The sequence below is a fragment of the Uloborus diversus genome, chromosome 2 (genome assembly GCF_026930045.1).
Source record: "Uloborus diversus isolate 005 chromosome 2, Udiv.v.3.1, whole genome shotgun sequence".
NCBI lineage: Eukaryota > Metazoa > Arthropoda > Arachnida > Araneae > Uloboridae > Uloborus > Uloborus diversus.
In genome coordinates, this window is record NC_072732.1 from 219,221,396 (window position 1) to 219,238,363 (window position 16,968).

At 31.6% G+C, this 16,968-nt stretch overlaps 1 protein-coding gene across 1 annotated transcript in view; it reads left to right on the forward strand.

Annotated features, from left to right (window-relative positions):
• The window catches only part of LOC129216276 (probable phosphorylase b kinase regulatory subunit alpha), a 72,228-nt gene that overhangs the window by 13,596 nt on the left and 41,664 nt on the right, over positions 1-16,968 (forward strand). The window contains exons 7-15 of the mRNA XM_054850482.1: positions 3,202-3,243; positions 3,406-3,510; positions 6,272-6,325; positions 6,895-7,017; positions 7,101-7,193; positions 12,259-12,370; positions 12,997-13,074; positions 14,398-14,532; positions 16,146-16,255. Coding sequence (XP_054706457.1) covers positions 3,202-3,243; positions 3,406-3,510; positions 6,272-6,325; positions 6,895-7,017; positions 7,101-7,193; positions 12,259-12,370; positions 12,997-13,074; positions 14,398-14,532; positions 16,146-16,255 — 852 coding nt within the window. The remainder of the gene's footprint in view (positions 1-3,201; positions 3,244-3,405; positions 3,511-6,271; positions 6,326-6,894; positions 7,018-7,100; positions 7,194-12,258; positions 12,371-12,996; positions 13,075-14,397; positions 14,533-16,145; positions 16,256-16,968) is intronic.

Below are 16,968 nucleotides of genomic sequence, written 5' to 3' on the forward strand. Positions count from 1 at the left end.
TAGAAAGAATACTATTTGATGAAAATCAAATTGTTCTGCAATTTCACATAGTTGGAATGGCTGAAGAATTTTCAAAATCATTTCAATTTTGGTTTTGGTTTAATTTTAGTTACAAAAGTTTGATGACACATTTAGTTTTGTTGGAAATAAAATCAAGTTAAAAGAATTCTAATACTAACTTTGCTTGCTTCTCAGACATGTGTTCTATCAATTGTATTTTTTTCTGACTAGAATGTTCTAATAATAATTATAGGAAAATATTTTAATCTTTTTTTTTTTGTAATTATATGAATCAAGTAATTAGCATGAAATTTTCACAATATTGTAGCTAACTTGTTCATGGTTTTTGTGATTTCCTACTTTCAAATACTCAAAAATATTTTGGTTATTTGTAATAAGGCTTGTTAACTCATCATGCATTATGTTTGGGACTGGATTAAGACTTGACGGCATTTCAGGTAGGGAGGTATGTCAGTGACAAATACAGTAAAGCCTGTCTACAATGATACTGTTGGGACCTAAAAAACACATTGTAATAGACAGGTTATCATTATCGACAGTTTGATTATTCATGCTGACGTTTTTCTGGGGCCAAAAAATAATATTGTTATAGACAGGTTATCGTTATAGACAGTTTGAATATTCATGCTGACATTTTGCTGGGGCCAAAAAAAAAATTTCGTAATAGACAGGTTATCGTTATAGACAGTTTGATTATTCATGCTGACATTTTGCTGGGGCCAAAAAAAAAATATTGTTATAGACAGGTTATCGTTATAGACAGTTTGATTATTCATGCTGACATTTTGCTGGGGCCAAAAAAATATTGTTATAGACAGGTTATCGTTATAGACAGTTTGATTATTCATGCTGACATTTTGCTGGGGCCAAAAAAAATATTGTTATAGACAGGTTATCGTTATAGACAGTTTGAATATTCATGCTGACATTTTGCTGGGGCCAAAAAAAAAAATTTCGTAATAGACAGGTTATCGTTATAGACAGTTTGATTATTCATGCTGACATTTTGCTGGGGTCAAAAAAAAAAATATTGTTATAGACAGGTTATCGTTATAGACAGTTTGATTATTCATGCTGACATTTTGCTGGGGGCCAAAAAAAATATTGTTATAGAGAGGTTATCGTTATAGACAGTTTGATTATTCATGCTGACATTTTGCTGGGGCCAAAAAAATATTGTTATAGACAGGTTATCGTTATAGACAGTTTGATTATTCATGCTGACATTTTGCTGGGGCCAAAAAAAATATTGTTATAGACAGGTTATCGTTATAGACAGTTTGAATATTCATGCTGACATTTTGCTGGGGCCAAAAAAAAAATTTCGTAATAGACAGGTTATCGTTATAGACAGTTTGATTATTCATGCTGACATTTTGCTGGGGTCAAAAAAAAAAATATTGTTATAGACAGGTTATCGTTATAGACAGTTTGATTATTCATGCTGACATTTTGCTGGGGGCCAAAAAAAATATTGTTATAGAGAGGTTATCGTTATAGACAGTTTGATTATTCATGCTGACATTTTGCTGGGGCCAAAAAAATATTGTTATAGACAGGTTATCGTTATAGACAGTTTGATTATTCATGCTGACATTTTGCTGGGGGCCAAAAAAAATATTGTTATAGAGAGGTTATCGTTATAGACAGTTTGATTATTCATGCTGACATTTTGCTGGGGCAAAAAAAATATTGTTATAGACAGGTTATCGTTATAGACAGTTTGATTATTCATGCTGACATTTTGCTGGGGCCAAAAAAAATATCGTTATAGACAGGTCATCATTATAGACAGTATCGTTATACACAGGTTTCACTGTAAGTAGGATCTCGAGAGTAGGTCTCTAGTCAGTTTGGTCGCTGGGAATACTCCAAGGGCGCGCATATGTAAAATTGTAAGGGTGGGGGTGGGGGGGGGGGGAGTGCTCAGATATTTTCCCCATGTTTTAGCAGGATATTTTCCCCCAGGGAAACTGATTTCAGAAGAGGTTACAGTTAATTATAATTTGATATTTTCAATAACTTAATCATTAATGGCTGGAGAAGAATTGTTTTTACGTTATTGCAAAGAAAAAAGCACTAAAAGCAAGGAAGTTCTAATTTCTGGGAGGGGGGTCTTGAGCTACCCCACTCCCCCCATATGGGTGCCCATGGACTACTCTGACTCTGAACTAGGTCCCCTCAATTGCCAGGAAAATAGTTTCAAACTAGGCTGATATGGCCTCTCAGCAGCTCTGCAAACAGGCCAATTTTAAAGTTTTTTTTTTGGTTGGGGGGGGGGGTGTTGACGTAGAAGCTCATGAAAATTTCATTTAATGCTCCCACTGTCTTTCTTGCATTGACTCTTTTTAGGGGTGGTATCAATAGAATAATGCAGGGACCCCATCTAACTGCAGATACAGAATAACATTAGAGATAGTGGGCCCAGTGGAAAAAATAGAAAATAGATACAGCATTCTGCATTCTGAGGTGTTATAAGGGGCAATTGGAAGGGTTTGAAAATATTAAGGAAAAAGTTGGAAAATAAATTATTTAAAAGCTACACATTCTTTTGTAAATTAAGGTAAATTTTAATCCTCAGCTATAACTCTTTTAGTCTTTGGGTGAATCCAACATCGATAATATATATATAACTGTTTTGAATATCTATAATTTTCTTTCAAACATCCCTTTCTTCTTTTTCTTCCAAACCTTTTTCTTAGAATCCTAATGGTTATAGGTTTAAGTAACTTAGTCATTTTCTAGAATAAGAACTTTCAAAAACTTATTATCAAATTTAGACCAAAATGTGCAGATGTAAAAGAGAAGTAAAAAAATTTACAGTTATGTCTAAAAATGCTTCTCCTGTTCTTTAGTTTCAATTAATGAAAACACAAAAAATGTTCATTAAATAAATTTTTATTTTCAAATTAAGAATTCACTTGTTACATACTATCAGAACTTTTTCAAACATTGCATAAGTTGTCATGTTTGGCAATTTCAATTTCTGTTACATTCCATATTGCTAGCTGTACAAAGCACCCAGGTTTATTTCAGTTATTTTCTTATTTCGCTGTCAACTTTGTGACTGTTGAAAGAAGCATGCCTAATAAGCCAAACTTGGTTAAGATAACATGCAAGCGCTGTTTATTTTTTCTTTTGTTTTCTATATTCTTTACTTAGTTCCTTTCTTCTTCCCAGGCTGTACTGCAGTCCATGTTACCACGTGAATCCAATTCAAAGGTATGAATAATTCGTATATTTCAAGTTTCTTTTCTCCAAACAAATTTGTTTTTATGTCTTTTTAACATATATGTTGAAACGCTTTCTCAAATTCGCTTATGAAAAAATTATTTTAAATCGTCTAAAGTTAGCTAAAAAAATATCTTTGTTCTGTGTCTCTAGGAGGTGGATGCTGCATTATTATCTGTGATTGGATTTCCAGCATTTGCTGTTGAAAACCCTGACCTCATTAAGCTCACTAAAGATACCATTGAAGAAAAGTTACGAGTAAGAAAGATTTGTTTTTATTATCTAAATTAGGTAAGGGAGGTGGTAAAATTATCCTAATCAGTAAGCAGTAAGTCATGGCCCTTAAGCCAGGGATAAGGCAAAACTACATGCACTATACCAACAGACCAGTTATCACATCTTGTTGGTATATTGCATGTAATTCTGCCTTAGCCCTTACTTAAGGGTGGTAACTGCATATTACCTAAGCTTTGTCTTCGATTGACGAGATGAACTGCATCATTTACTGCAGATTCTCGCTGATGTGCTAAATTTACTTTATCTACCAGTTTGTTGGCACTCTCAGTTTTAATGAGATGACATCTGCCTCCAGCTCGGTTATTGTCTATTCCAGTCTGATGAGTTCATAACAAGGACGATACTGCAGTCTCTGAACAACAAACCGGGCTGTTGGTGCATTGCAGGTAGTTCTATCTTAACCCTGGTTTATGGGTATTAACTTACTGCTTAATACCTAAGCTTTGCCTTCAGTTGACAAGTCAAACCACACCATTATTCTCAATGGACTCTAAATTCCTAAATTTAGTTCAGCTAGATAGATAAACAATCTCATATTCAGGTTTATTTTATTTTATTTTTTTTATTATATTATTATTTTTTTTAGGGTTTACTGAGCAACTAAAACTGATATTTCCTAGAAAACATTCAAAATAATCTATATTTTCCATAATAGCCAGATTATTACCAGCTTTCTATTGTTGTTACCAGCATTTTGAGCAGAAAAATGCAAGAATACTTGCTCAAAAAGGAAAACGAGCATTTATTTTCTTTATGAAAGTTTAAAAAAAAAGCAAAATGAGTTTTAAGAATATCATTTCAAAAAATATATAAAGTAACTTTGACGTTTCCATATTTAAAATTTACATTAATCAAATCTTATTATTGCAGAAGTTTATTTTATTAAATCTTGGTTTCATATAGCTATCTTCTTTTATATAGGAGTGGGTTGTCTCTAGCAAATAAATTAAGGACAACATACATCAGTATAAATTTACTGTTAAAGAAAAAAATGTGATTATAATTTTTACGACAAATAATACCTGCAAGTAAAGGTATCAATGAGTTTAAAATATTCTACTTTTAGTAGACAAACATTTTTTTAACCATTATATTGAAAGATATGGGTTACAGCTTTGTAGCTAAAAATTCTCTACTAAAAGTTTTAGTTTAACCAAGTCTATTTATGTGCAGCTGTATAGAGCAACACCTGATGATCAAAGCAAAGTTTCGGTGCTTAAAGAGTGCCAACTAAATGAGCTATTGCAAAGAATAACTTATTAACTTTTTTTAGGCTCTTCCTTCATCTATATATATAAAGGTGACGGTGTTTCTTTGTTTGTACCCGATGGCCAGAAGAATCCATAGCACTTACAGCCCTGAAACTTGGCACAAAATTCGAACGTACCCTGGGAGTGTACACCTCGAAGCTCGAATTCTAAATTTCGAATTAGTTTTTTTCTAATTAATTAATTAAGCTAAAATTTCACATGTTTCGCCAAATTGGTAGTTGAAAAAATTCCCCCACCCCTAACATTATATATCATTGGAAAGGGTTTTCCTTCCCAAACAAGAAGGTTTTTGTTCCATTTCTCTCACTTACGTTGCATTCAACGACCCTTACTGGTCAACCGGTGAGTAACCGGTTACTAACCGGAGCGTTCTATCATCTACCGGTTACCGTAGCGGTTACCATTTTAAGATGTTGATTGGTTGATTGAAGCATGTGATCATTAGCTGTCACGTGATCGGTTAAATGGTGACTACCTGTTGAGCTTGTCGAACGCGAACTTAATTAGAACAGGAGATGTAAGTGATTCTAATTGAGCCAATTTTCAAGGCTTCTCTTTCGAGAAATTGCTATAACACTATGTCCACTTTCCAGCCAATCTTCAACTATAACACTAGGTCCATTTTCCAGACAATTTTTCAATTACTTTTTTTAAAAACATTTTGGAGGAAGTTGCCTTTGTTGCTTATGAATATTTTACTGTTATTACTTTATTTTAAATTCATTGTGCATATGTTAATGGATTTTCTTTTTGATTAGAAAGTCGCTTGGCGAATTTGGTGATGAATTATGAAGTTTTTCACATTTCAAAGCTACTGCAAGTGTAATTTTTGTGTAATTTGTTTTTCTTTAATTCAAAGGATTTTCTTTCAATTTTTAGCACAGGCACTGTGTGGGTAATGAGTAGAGTTATAATGCTAAGAATGAAACCTCGCTAGCAATGTAATCGTTTGTTTAAATTATGTTCTGTCAAGAATGCAAAAGGTTTTTTAAGCTCATTTTGATCTGTACTAAAAAAAGAATGAAAACGTTTTAGTGGGAAGGAGACCATAAAATATTGTAAAAGCATGTATAAATAATCTATACTCGTTCCATATTTCCAGTAACTGCCTTTTCTGGATTAATATACAGATATAGCTTTTTAGACCAAACTCTAAATAATCATACTTATTGTTTTTTCAAATCTGAATTTGAAAATTTTCGGAATTGGTTTCTCGAAAAGAGTTCCGTAATGAAACAGCTTAATGTTGGTTGGTTGGTTTGATTAAATTTTTTGGCACAAGAGCCTTAGTAGGCTATACTGTGCCAAACGATTCATAATTCTTGTGTTATTTGGTAATTTGAAGTTTTGAATAATTCTGCTTATTTTCTATTGTCCTGTATTACATGAATTTAATGTAGTTTCATTTAACGAAAGCTGAATTAAAAACTTTTTTTTATGTTTGTTTTTAGGGAAGATATGGCTGTCGAAGGTTTTTGAGAGATGGTTTCAGGACTGCCAAAGAAGTAATTTTTTATTTTTACTGCAAAAGTACAATAAAACAAAATGTGCAAATATGTTTCACCTCTATATGTTTCAAAAAAGAACAAAAAAAAAAAAAAGGGGGGGGGTTGGATGATGGTGAAAATAAAGGGATTATTAAATGATTATGAGATATTTGTAAACTGTAGCTATATTTTGAGGTCTAATACAAGCCCAGATCCTTATAACCCCTCCCCTCTAAAATCCACCAATTACAGGCTAAAGCTGCGTTTTGAGAACTTATTTAGAAAGTTTACCCCCAGACCCCTCTTTGTGCCTGAATGTTGCACTTTGACTGAATGTTGCACTTTGAACAGATTAATACACTATTTCGAGGATGAAAATCATGCAGCAAAAAATTAACATTCACTTAAAAATTATGCTTCTCTAAAATATTATGAATGTAGTTGTGTTCTGAATTTATTTTACCAGAACATTGAGCAAAAGATTCCTCTGAACCTTAAATAACGGCTTTGTGAATGGCTTTTATTTTTAAAATGAACTTTTAATTTTGAAACTTTGTTATTAATAATGTTGCTTTCATGATCTACAGGATTCCAAACGGCTCTACTATGAACCGTGGGAACTGAAAGTGTTTGAAAACATTGAATGCGAGTGGCCTTTATTCTTCTGTTACTACATCATCGATGCCTGCTTTCGAGGAGATCGGGAGACTGTAAGTATTGTGTGTGTAGCTGAAAATTATTTTACTGAGTGCATATTAATATTGTCTCACTCATTTATTAAAATAATTTTCAGGTCGAAGAGTTTTCAGATGCTTTAGACAGTCTATTAATAAAAGAAAATGGGCTCAAGTTGGTTCCAGAATTGTACAGCGTTCCAGCTGAAACAGTATGTGAAATGTTTATTTCCTACTTTCTGTTTCATTTATGAAAGCAGAAATATTCTAATTGTCTGATTGTCTATGTTTTCTAAAATTCTGCTTGAGGTATCATTTACTTAAAAAGATTAATCAACACTGTGTTAAATTTTCATCAATCACATTTTTCTGTTTAATAACAAAATTCTGATGCCTCATTTTTGGTGCAAAGATTATTTAAAACTATATTCAAATCAATTTTAAGTAAAACCATTGCATTATGGCTTTTTTAAAAACTTATTATCTCTACTTGAGTAGAATTTCTTTTATTTTGTGTTCAATATAATATCCCCGCTTTATCTATGCATGCTTTTAAGTTTTTCTTTTATCAAAGTAATGAAAAAAGGGAAATATGTATTTAAATTCAACTAATCATTTGATCCTAAATATTCCGTTGAATTTCAAGAGAACAATATTGTGTCTAAAGTACTTCAACAAGCTAGAAATTTTTATTTTGGAGTAATTTCGCTATGTTTCAATGCATTCAAAAAAAAAAAACTTTTTTCAACGAAATACTTTTTTTTAAAACTTGCGCAAAAGACTTTGCCTTTTCCTTAAAACTTCAGAACTCTTGCACACTATATTTTCTGTAATTTGTGCATTAACAATGCTGTTTTGCTCCTGATCTGTTTCTACATGTAAACATTTTGCTTCTTATTATTATATAACTAGCAAAAATACCCAACGTTACCTGGGTCAGTAATAATTGTAAGAAACAATCGCTACTTTCTTTCGTTTTCTGTTTTAACTGAAAAAACTCAAAACACACCTCTTTGACGTGATTAAAAATCAAGCTTCTTCCTTACCCATAAAAGTAAAATAGCAATAAGTATAAAGAACCAACGAATATTCATTTAGAAACGAAAACACAAATTTAAGCATATAAAATTTGAAGAATTTCCAAAATATGAACTAACAAAAACAAAGATCACTAAAAAAACGGTGCGCTTGCTTCATTTAATTAAATAGTACACACACAAAAAGAAAAAAAAAAGCTCTCTACTATGTTTCTTTCAGGGTGCAAAAAGTAGAGTTTCCAAATGTTTAAATGACTTTAAATTTATGTTTGTTCCGGGGAAGCCTTGATTCAAAATTTTCAGTATGATTACTTTTAATATTGCTGTTGTTAGCCAACGAATTTTTGTAACAATGGGTTTTATCTTTAATCATTTGATGTGGAAATTACATGACATTTACTGTTTTCGATCACTACGTTTTTAACCTAAGTTTTTCAGCAATAAATTATAGCCTAAGTTGTTCCCAGATAATGTAGCTATCTATGGTGAAAAAATGGCAAGGGCGCCCATATAGGGGGAATATTCAGCTAAACCACGGGGAAAATATTTGAGCCCCCCCCTTGCAACTTTGCATATGGGCGCCCATGAAAAATGGTTAAAATCCGTCCAGTAGTTTTGAAGTTTACCCCGTACATCCGGACAGAAGTAGCCCTTTATGTATAAAGATTTGCTTATAACTTGGGCTTGGATTATATGAAATACATATCGTCAGGGGCGGCAAATAGGGGGTTCAAGAGGGGGCGGTCGCACCCCCAACTTTTTTGAACAGAATGGCAGAAAATGGATGAATTCAATTTATATAAGTCGGAAATTAATGTTTATTTAAAAAAATCTCGCTGGATCTCAGTAACTATTTTATGAAACTTGACACATTTCCAGACTAGAAATGGTGTTTTTCGTTATTTGGATGATGACTTAGAAATTCATGAAGTATTTTCCGGCCTTTTCAGAAAATAGAAATCTGATAGAGAACCATGGTTAATTTTAACTAAAGAAAACATTTCCTCACATAGGCTAAATATTTCATACTTGTGTACCCAGTGTAGAGATGGTATGTCCAATATGAGAGGCTCGTGAAAAGTGGTGTGGCTGCATGGTTCGCGCAAAAAAAAAAAAATTCCTTGATATTTTACATTTACTGGTACGCTCATTTTTTAAGTGTACAGTAGACCCTCGTTTTACGCGAGGATTACCTTCCACAGAAATGCCGCATAAATTGAAACCGCATAAATTGAGATCCAAAACTAGTGTTAAATTAAGGGTTTGGTTCCGTAGATAACAAAGTACTTTATTCTAGTGATGACTAATTGTATGTATAATAAGTTTAAAGTAGACTCCTATCGACTTTTATACACTACATGCATAAAGAAAACATAGATTAATTTCATGTTCATTATAAAGAGGAACTGGCTATTATAGTCTTTTGGCAGTCATTAAGAATTTTTATGATAGAATATACCTTCCCTAACAAATCAGAAAGATCATTTCTATTGTCTAGGAATGGCTCAAAATTTTTAATGTGAACGTTTTTGGTTGTGAGTCACCGCCATCGGTATCCTCGTTGATTTTGTCCTCTGTCACTCTTAAAAGCTCTTCTTCCACTGAAATCTGAACTGTGTGAGTTTAACAACTTTACTTCTAGAAAGAGCTCTTAAACCAATCGCATAAAATGTCTCCAGTGGCCCACGACAAAATGGAGTTGATTACGCGTAATCTGCAATTTTTATGAGTTGGGATTTATAAAGAGAGGATAATTTTATGTGTTTGTAATGCCGCATCTGCGTAAAACCAAAGCTCATCCGTGTAAAATAAAAAAAAAAGTGTCAAATTTTAAACCACGTACGATCAAAACCGCTTAAAATAAACCCGCGTAAAACAAGAGTCTACTGTATATTTATTTAATTAGTGTTCATCGCTTTCATTTGCTAGAAACACGTTGCACTCAGCTGCTCAATGCATTACATGCTTTCATAGAAATTTCTTAAAAATTCATGTGCTTATTGCTTAAAAAATCCTAACAAATACTTTTTATGGGGCTCTATAATTATGCAATCTCAGAGTGACACAAGATGGTCTTCAAGAGTTAAAACCATAAAAACATTTCTCTATAACTTCAAAGCAGTAATTTGACGACTGGAATAATTATTGCAAAACGATTCTTTCAGTGGTGAAAAAGCTCATGCCCTTTAGCATGTATGACTTCGTTTGAATTTTTATTCAATTTGTATGTATTGAGGAAAGTTTTTGAAAAATGCTTTACTCTATCAAAAGTCCTCAACTCGCTACCCGTAATTTTCGGACTATTCAAGCCACAGTTCAATCTACAATTGAATTGTGCATTCATACTACCATGGTTCAATCTACAATTGAAACAAAAAATAGATTTAACATAGATGTATATTTTAATCAATCATGAAACTTTTCAAAAAAATTCTTCCTCCGAACCAATTTTAAAAAGGCGAAAAAAAAAGACAAAAAAAAAAAAAAAAAAGACAAAAATCCACATGATGATGTGAAGTCAAACATTGATTTTTTAATATTTTGTATGAAGTAATAGATTCAGTTTCGAAAGAAATTAATACAATATTTGATGATAATTATTTTTCTGCATTATTGGCTCTATATTATCAGGATTGGATTTTGAAAAGGAAAAATAAAATGTTTCAATTATGAGTAAAATTTTTAGTATGAGGCAAGAAAAATTACAAGCAATATACCGACAAATCGGTTATTGCATCCAGAGACTGCAGTTTCGTCTTTGTTATGGACTCATCAGTCTCGAATAGTGAATAACAGCAGGAGGCAGATGACATCTCATTGAAGCTGAGAGCACCGGCGATACTAGATTATTCAATGATGAAAAATTAAGCCCCCACAATTTTTGAAATTGCCTGGGTGATTTTGAAGAGCAAGATATATAAAAAGTGTTTTCATACATAACTTTGTAACTCCAATTATTTTTTAACTATTCCAATCAGCTCAGCTAGTACAGAAAGATTTTTTGTGCAAAAAAAAATCAACTTTTCTATTTGGCTGTACTGGCAAAACAACACGACACTGGGCACTGATAGATTGTTTCTAAACACTAATTTTTATTCATATTAAACCGATTTTATGACCACTTCTATTAGCTATTGTGTGTATGGTACCGCACTGTGGTAATACATATTTAAGAAACTCGACCCCCCAAATGAAATGCTGAAATGCCGCCCCTGCATATCGTCGCCTAAGAGCAACACTGATCCCAGGAATAACACTAAGATATCCTAATGTTGCTCTGAGGCGACAATATGTACATATGCAACAGCTTAAATATAAATGTGCACTAGAAATGCATAAAAATGGCAAATTTTTAACGTTAATACATATTGTAGAGATTTTCATTAGTTTTTAGATTTTTGACTTTGAGAAAAATTAAAAGCATATTTTATTCTTCACAAAAGATGTTTAATGGGTATGAGCAACTGAAGTTTTTGAGATGCAAAACTATAATGCCATCTCCAAGATAGTTAGTCATAATTTTCCTCGTAGATGTGTTTAAGCAGTGTAAGAGTACACTTGAAGCGTTCGATTTCTAATCATACGATAGATTGGACTACTTACAGAAATGTTGAAAAAATGTCAGAGCTAGGCGAATTTAAATGTTTTAAATATTGCCCAATAACTTCTACAAAAGTTGAAAGGATATTGAGTAACCAATAATAATTTATAACTAGAGAAACCTTGAAGAATGCATTGTGATTTTTTACAATAGAAGTAATGAAATGTTTTTTCTGTGCAAACAAGTATTTTAATGTTGCCTTTATAACAAAATGCAAAAGTAGTACGATCAATACGATCAATCATTTCTTATTTAGAGTTGACAACTTTTCTCTACGTAAGTAATAAAAAAAAAATTGGTTCTCATTTTAAGTGTTTTCAGTGACTATTTGCATTTATATGTTTTAATGATATTATTGTGCATGTTTGTAATCCAAGCTCTACTTATACCTTGTTACTCTATTATTTGGCAGGTTATTGGAAGTGTTAATATCAAACCTTTGTTCTTTAATTATTCATAATCTTTGCTCTGTTTGAAGTTGTCTGTATTTGTATAAAATGCTTTTGTTTTTTAAAAAAAAAATTATTTAGTTCTTGCTGAGGGTAGTTGTTGTGAGTGTAAGTAGTTGCATGAACTGAAATATTGTTGGAATTTCCTGCCAAAATTGTGATTTGCAATTTTTTCTTTTATTTTCATTAGGTTGATCTAGAATATCTGAATCCTCATAGTCAAGAAAGGGTAGCTATTGGTCAAAAACCTTTCATTTGGGCCCAGTCTCTGTATATTGTTGGTAGACTTCTACAAGAGGTAAGTATTTTTTCTATGTCAAGTTCTATTTATTTGTACTTGATAAGTATCGACTTGTACTCTAAATTTTTTTGTAATTGATTTTTATAGTTAAATGAGTTTTTGAATACATATATTGTTTAACTCTTTTCTAGTTTTCCATCTTTTGTTCATCTAGAATCTACTTTTTACAGAATTGGGGAGGGGGGGGGGGCAGATAATGTGAATACAGAATTTTAGTAATAAAAGTATCTATGTGCAAAGTTACAAAAAAAAAAATTACTAGGTTAAATCTGCACTATTAGCCATAAGAATTACAGCTGATCCTGTTCCAAAATTATAATAATAATAATAATGATAAATTAATAAATAAATATAAGTGAAAAAAATCAATCTAAATAAGCTAATAAAACAGAAAAATGAAATAAAAGAACTTATGCATGAAAAGATATCTTACAAAACAAAGATTTTGTCTTTTCATCCATAAGCTTTTTGTTTTGCATTAAAAATGGAGTTCCTTTTAGTCAGGTTTTTGCAAATCTAATTGCTATTTTGTGTTCGTAGCAATAAATTTTGTTTATTATTTTTTTCTTTTTATTTAAACAAACGTCATTTTGGTTGCGTACTGACTTGCATTATATGCTCTTTAAGGGTTTCTTGCTCCTGGTGAATTAGATCCATTAAACAGGCGCCTGAGCTCTGAGCAAAAGCCTGATGTTGTTGTTCAAGGTGAGAAAATATTCAGAAATTATTATACAAGGTGAGCACAATTGATGAATTAGGTTTGCAAAATAATATTTTTGAAACTTCAGTAAAATCTCATTTTTCCAGATTAATTGGGACCAAAGGCAATCTGGATGATCAAAAATCTGGATAATCGAAGTAGTATAGATAAGAAGCAAAGCTAATTTTTCGATAGGCAGACTTGCCTATTTAAGATTGTTATGATTAAGATAAAAATCTGCATTTTACAGCAAAATTGCGTAGAATTGTTTGAAAGACATTTTAAAATATCAAAATGATTTTACATATAATTCCTAAAAAGGAACTGATCTACTGTCTCCAGATTCAAACATGTCGATCATTGTGGTTCAGCTACAATGGTATTTGTTAGTTCACCGTACTTTACTTCACAATCATGAGCTGTAAATTTAATCACAATGAAAAACGAATGTTCGGCATACTTATATGCTGTTACATTTTTGCTATCATAATTTAAAGTTATTAATGGGAACACACACAATAAAAAAAGGCTAAAAATTTGATCCAGAGATTTGAATAAACAAAATTTTACTGTACTGCACTTACTACAATAAGTGACACAAAAATGTAAAGAGAAAGAAACCAATTTTTTTTTTTCAATTACAAATGTTCAATGTCTGAACCTTTTGTTACACAAACTGACATCTAATCTAAGACACTGTTTATCAACTGCCAATGCTCAAAACACAACAAAAACCTTCAAGAATGCTTTGTGCAGATATCCCATCTATTTATAATGTGATACTCCAAACTGTGAAACAAACTGGATTACATATTAGATTACATATTTTGTCGTGTAACAATAGGCTCCAACATTGAGCATTTTACAAGTGAACATTTTGTACCATGTGCTCACACTTTGCACTTTTGTGTAGTTCATCTGTATCGGAAAAGAAAATAAAGCTTGGTATATTTCTTCAAATTCATGCATCACTTCTTGTAATAGGTGCAGTAGTTTCAAAAATATTTTTTTTGAAATCCGGTCGATCATTTGTGCTCAACCTGGATGAGGCCATTCTACAAAAAATGATCATTTTGTCCTCAAGTGATGCCTCATATATTTCCTTAAAAATAATACTTAAAAATATTTAAGAATTTTTTTTTTCTGCTTAATAAATTACAGATTTATGCATGATTTTTTAAGCAAAAAATTTTGTCATTACCCTTTAAAATTATTACTTTTTAATGAAATATATGAACCCTCATGTGTGGCACAAAGGGTTGATTTTTTCGTGGGATGGCCCTATGCTAGTCTGAATCGTAGCACAATATAAAATGTTTTCTTTGCAGTCGTGATCTTGGCCGAAGACCAGTATGTCAAAGAAAAATTAAAAAACCATGACATACTTGTGCAGACCATATCTGAGGTGTCCCCGATAGAGGTGCAACCGGCCCGTGTACTAAGTCATCTGTATTCTTATTTAGGTAAGTTAAGTTTTGATTAGCTTCCTAAGTATAAAATCCATAATGAGCTCTATAATCGAGGCAGACAGGAGAGCTTCTCATTAGGGAAAAAAGCAAAACTTAGCTGTATAAGAGAAGATTTTGGAAGAATGTTGTTTTAAATTTGCTCATCATGTTGCTTCATTGTGTTAGCTTTCATGTTACATGCAAACATGTAACAAGCAAAGCTAACATGTTGCTTCATTGTGTCTGCAGACATTGGTTAGGTTTAACCCCTTTATTTGACGAGTTGTTATTATTACTATTGTTATTATTATTGCTGCTTTTATTTATTTGTTTTTTGCTATTTTTTTGCATTCAATTCATTTACCATAATAATTGGCTGGGGAAAAAGTAATTTAAAATATTTTGTTTTTATATCATATTTTATAAATATTATTTTATTGTTTCATGTGGTTTTTGTGCAAAAAATAAGAAGTATGTTTAAAAATTAATAATAAGTTAAGGCAGCTCAATTTAATCGAGGAAGAATCCCTATCAAAAAAATAATAAGTTACAAATAAAACTTGATAAAATTTCAAGCAATGTATGCTTCAAAACTTTGTCAAATGTAACAATTTGATAATTTGAAATGGGTTTGCTAAAAGAATTTGAATTGCTGTTGAATTTAAAAATCAATAAACCATATTAGAAATCCAAACACTGAATTCATAACTAAGCTTATGGAAGTAATAAATAAAAATGCTGTCTTTTGTTGTAATAAATTGTGGTTTGCATTTTTTTTTCAAAGAACTTTTTCATATGAATTCTTATGACATTGTCACAAACATTTGGCTAATAAATTTTGATGATACTTCAATGAAAAATATTAATCATGTTAATCCTCATTTAAATGAAAGTGCATCACTTGTTGGACAAATGTAAAAATTATTTTTATGAAATCCCATTTACAGTCATTTAGAGCAGTGATTCTCAACCGGTGGTCTGGCTGACCGGCATCGGTTCGCACAAAAATTTGAGTGGTTCACAGAGATTCTTGCTCATTGACCTTAAAAAGTTTTCCTCAATGAAAAAATAAAATACCATAATAATAATAATCTATACAATATCTTTGTGAATTTTGTGATTAATTCTCATAGTTTTCTGTGATTTTTAGCAATTTTAATTAGTTACGCATTATTATTACAATAATTACTTACTCTATTCCTAACATTTAAATTTTTTGTGACAGTTCTTAAACACTAAGTAAAGTTTCATTTACATAGTTATTAAATAATTTGTTATTATTTTTATTATTATTATTATTATTATTATTTTTTTGGAAAAAAAAAAAAAAAACCCTCGACTGTTGCCAAAATGTTTTTCTGAAGTATTTGACGGTCCCCGTGTCAAAATTTTTTCTTCTGCAAAGAAAGGAAGCGGGGGAAAAACCTCACCAGACTGTGCAGTAATTTGAAATTCTTGTGCATTGTTTTGATGGTAATTCAATTATTTAATTTTCAAGCACAAAAGTATTTATTCGTTATCATGTAAGTTAATTTTGCAGAAGTATCTAGTAGTATCTAGTATATTTAACTTCAAAAGACACTGGAGGAGTAATGTCATGTGAGTAATTGACCTTGCATTTGTTCCAGGGCGAAACCAAAAGCTGGGCCTCTCAGGGAGGTATTCGAGAGAAGTTGGATTGCTCAGCACCAGCAAATTGTATACTTTGCAAGATCGTATGTTTGCCTTTACACCTCAGGTGAGCTTTTTTTTTCTGTGAAAGAAAACACTTTTTTTTTGCATAACTACTTTGAACATTTCAAACTTGAGTACGGAATCTATGATTTAATGTTGCATTATGAATCTTGTTTTAGTTAATCTAACAATTTGTTTTTATTTCTGAAAGGGTGCAAACTGTTGCACAGGATTTGGCCTTTTGTATGCTATGTTAATTGTATATGTAGTATGACTTCTAAATGCAATTAGTACAATAATGTTTAGAGAACAGATTTTTTTCCTTGCATTGATACGGAAGGCTCAGAAAAGCAACTTTCAGAGTTCATGAGTAATAACTCAAATTTTTATTATTCTATCATTTTTTTCTTTTTAAAAAATTTGTGCATTGGTACAACGATTATTTTGGTGAGGTATCCAAAAACTATTGTGTGCAATAGAATAATGTATCAAGAACAAAGTTCTTTTTTCTTGTATTTACACTTTAGTGGCAGAAAAACAACGTTGCAGAGTTCATTAATTTTATTAAAATTCTACAAAATTGATCATCAGTTTTGTGGGGGGGGAAGTATTCGAGAGAAGTTGGATTGCTCAGCACCAGCAAATTGTATACTTTGCAAGATCGTATGTTTGCCTTTACACCTCAAGTGAGCTTTTTTATCTGTGAAAGGTGCCTGCAAAACCGTAGCTGTGAAGTACTTCAAAAACTAGCCTATGACTTTGATCTGAGTTATTTTC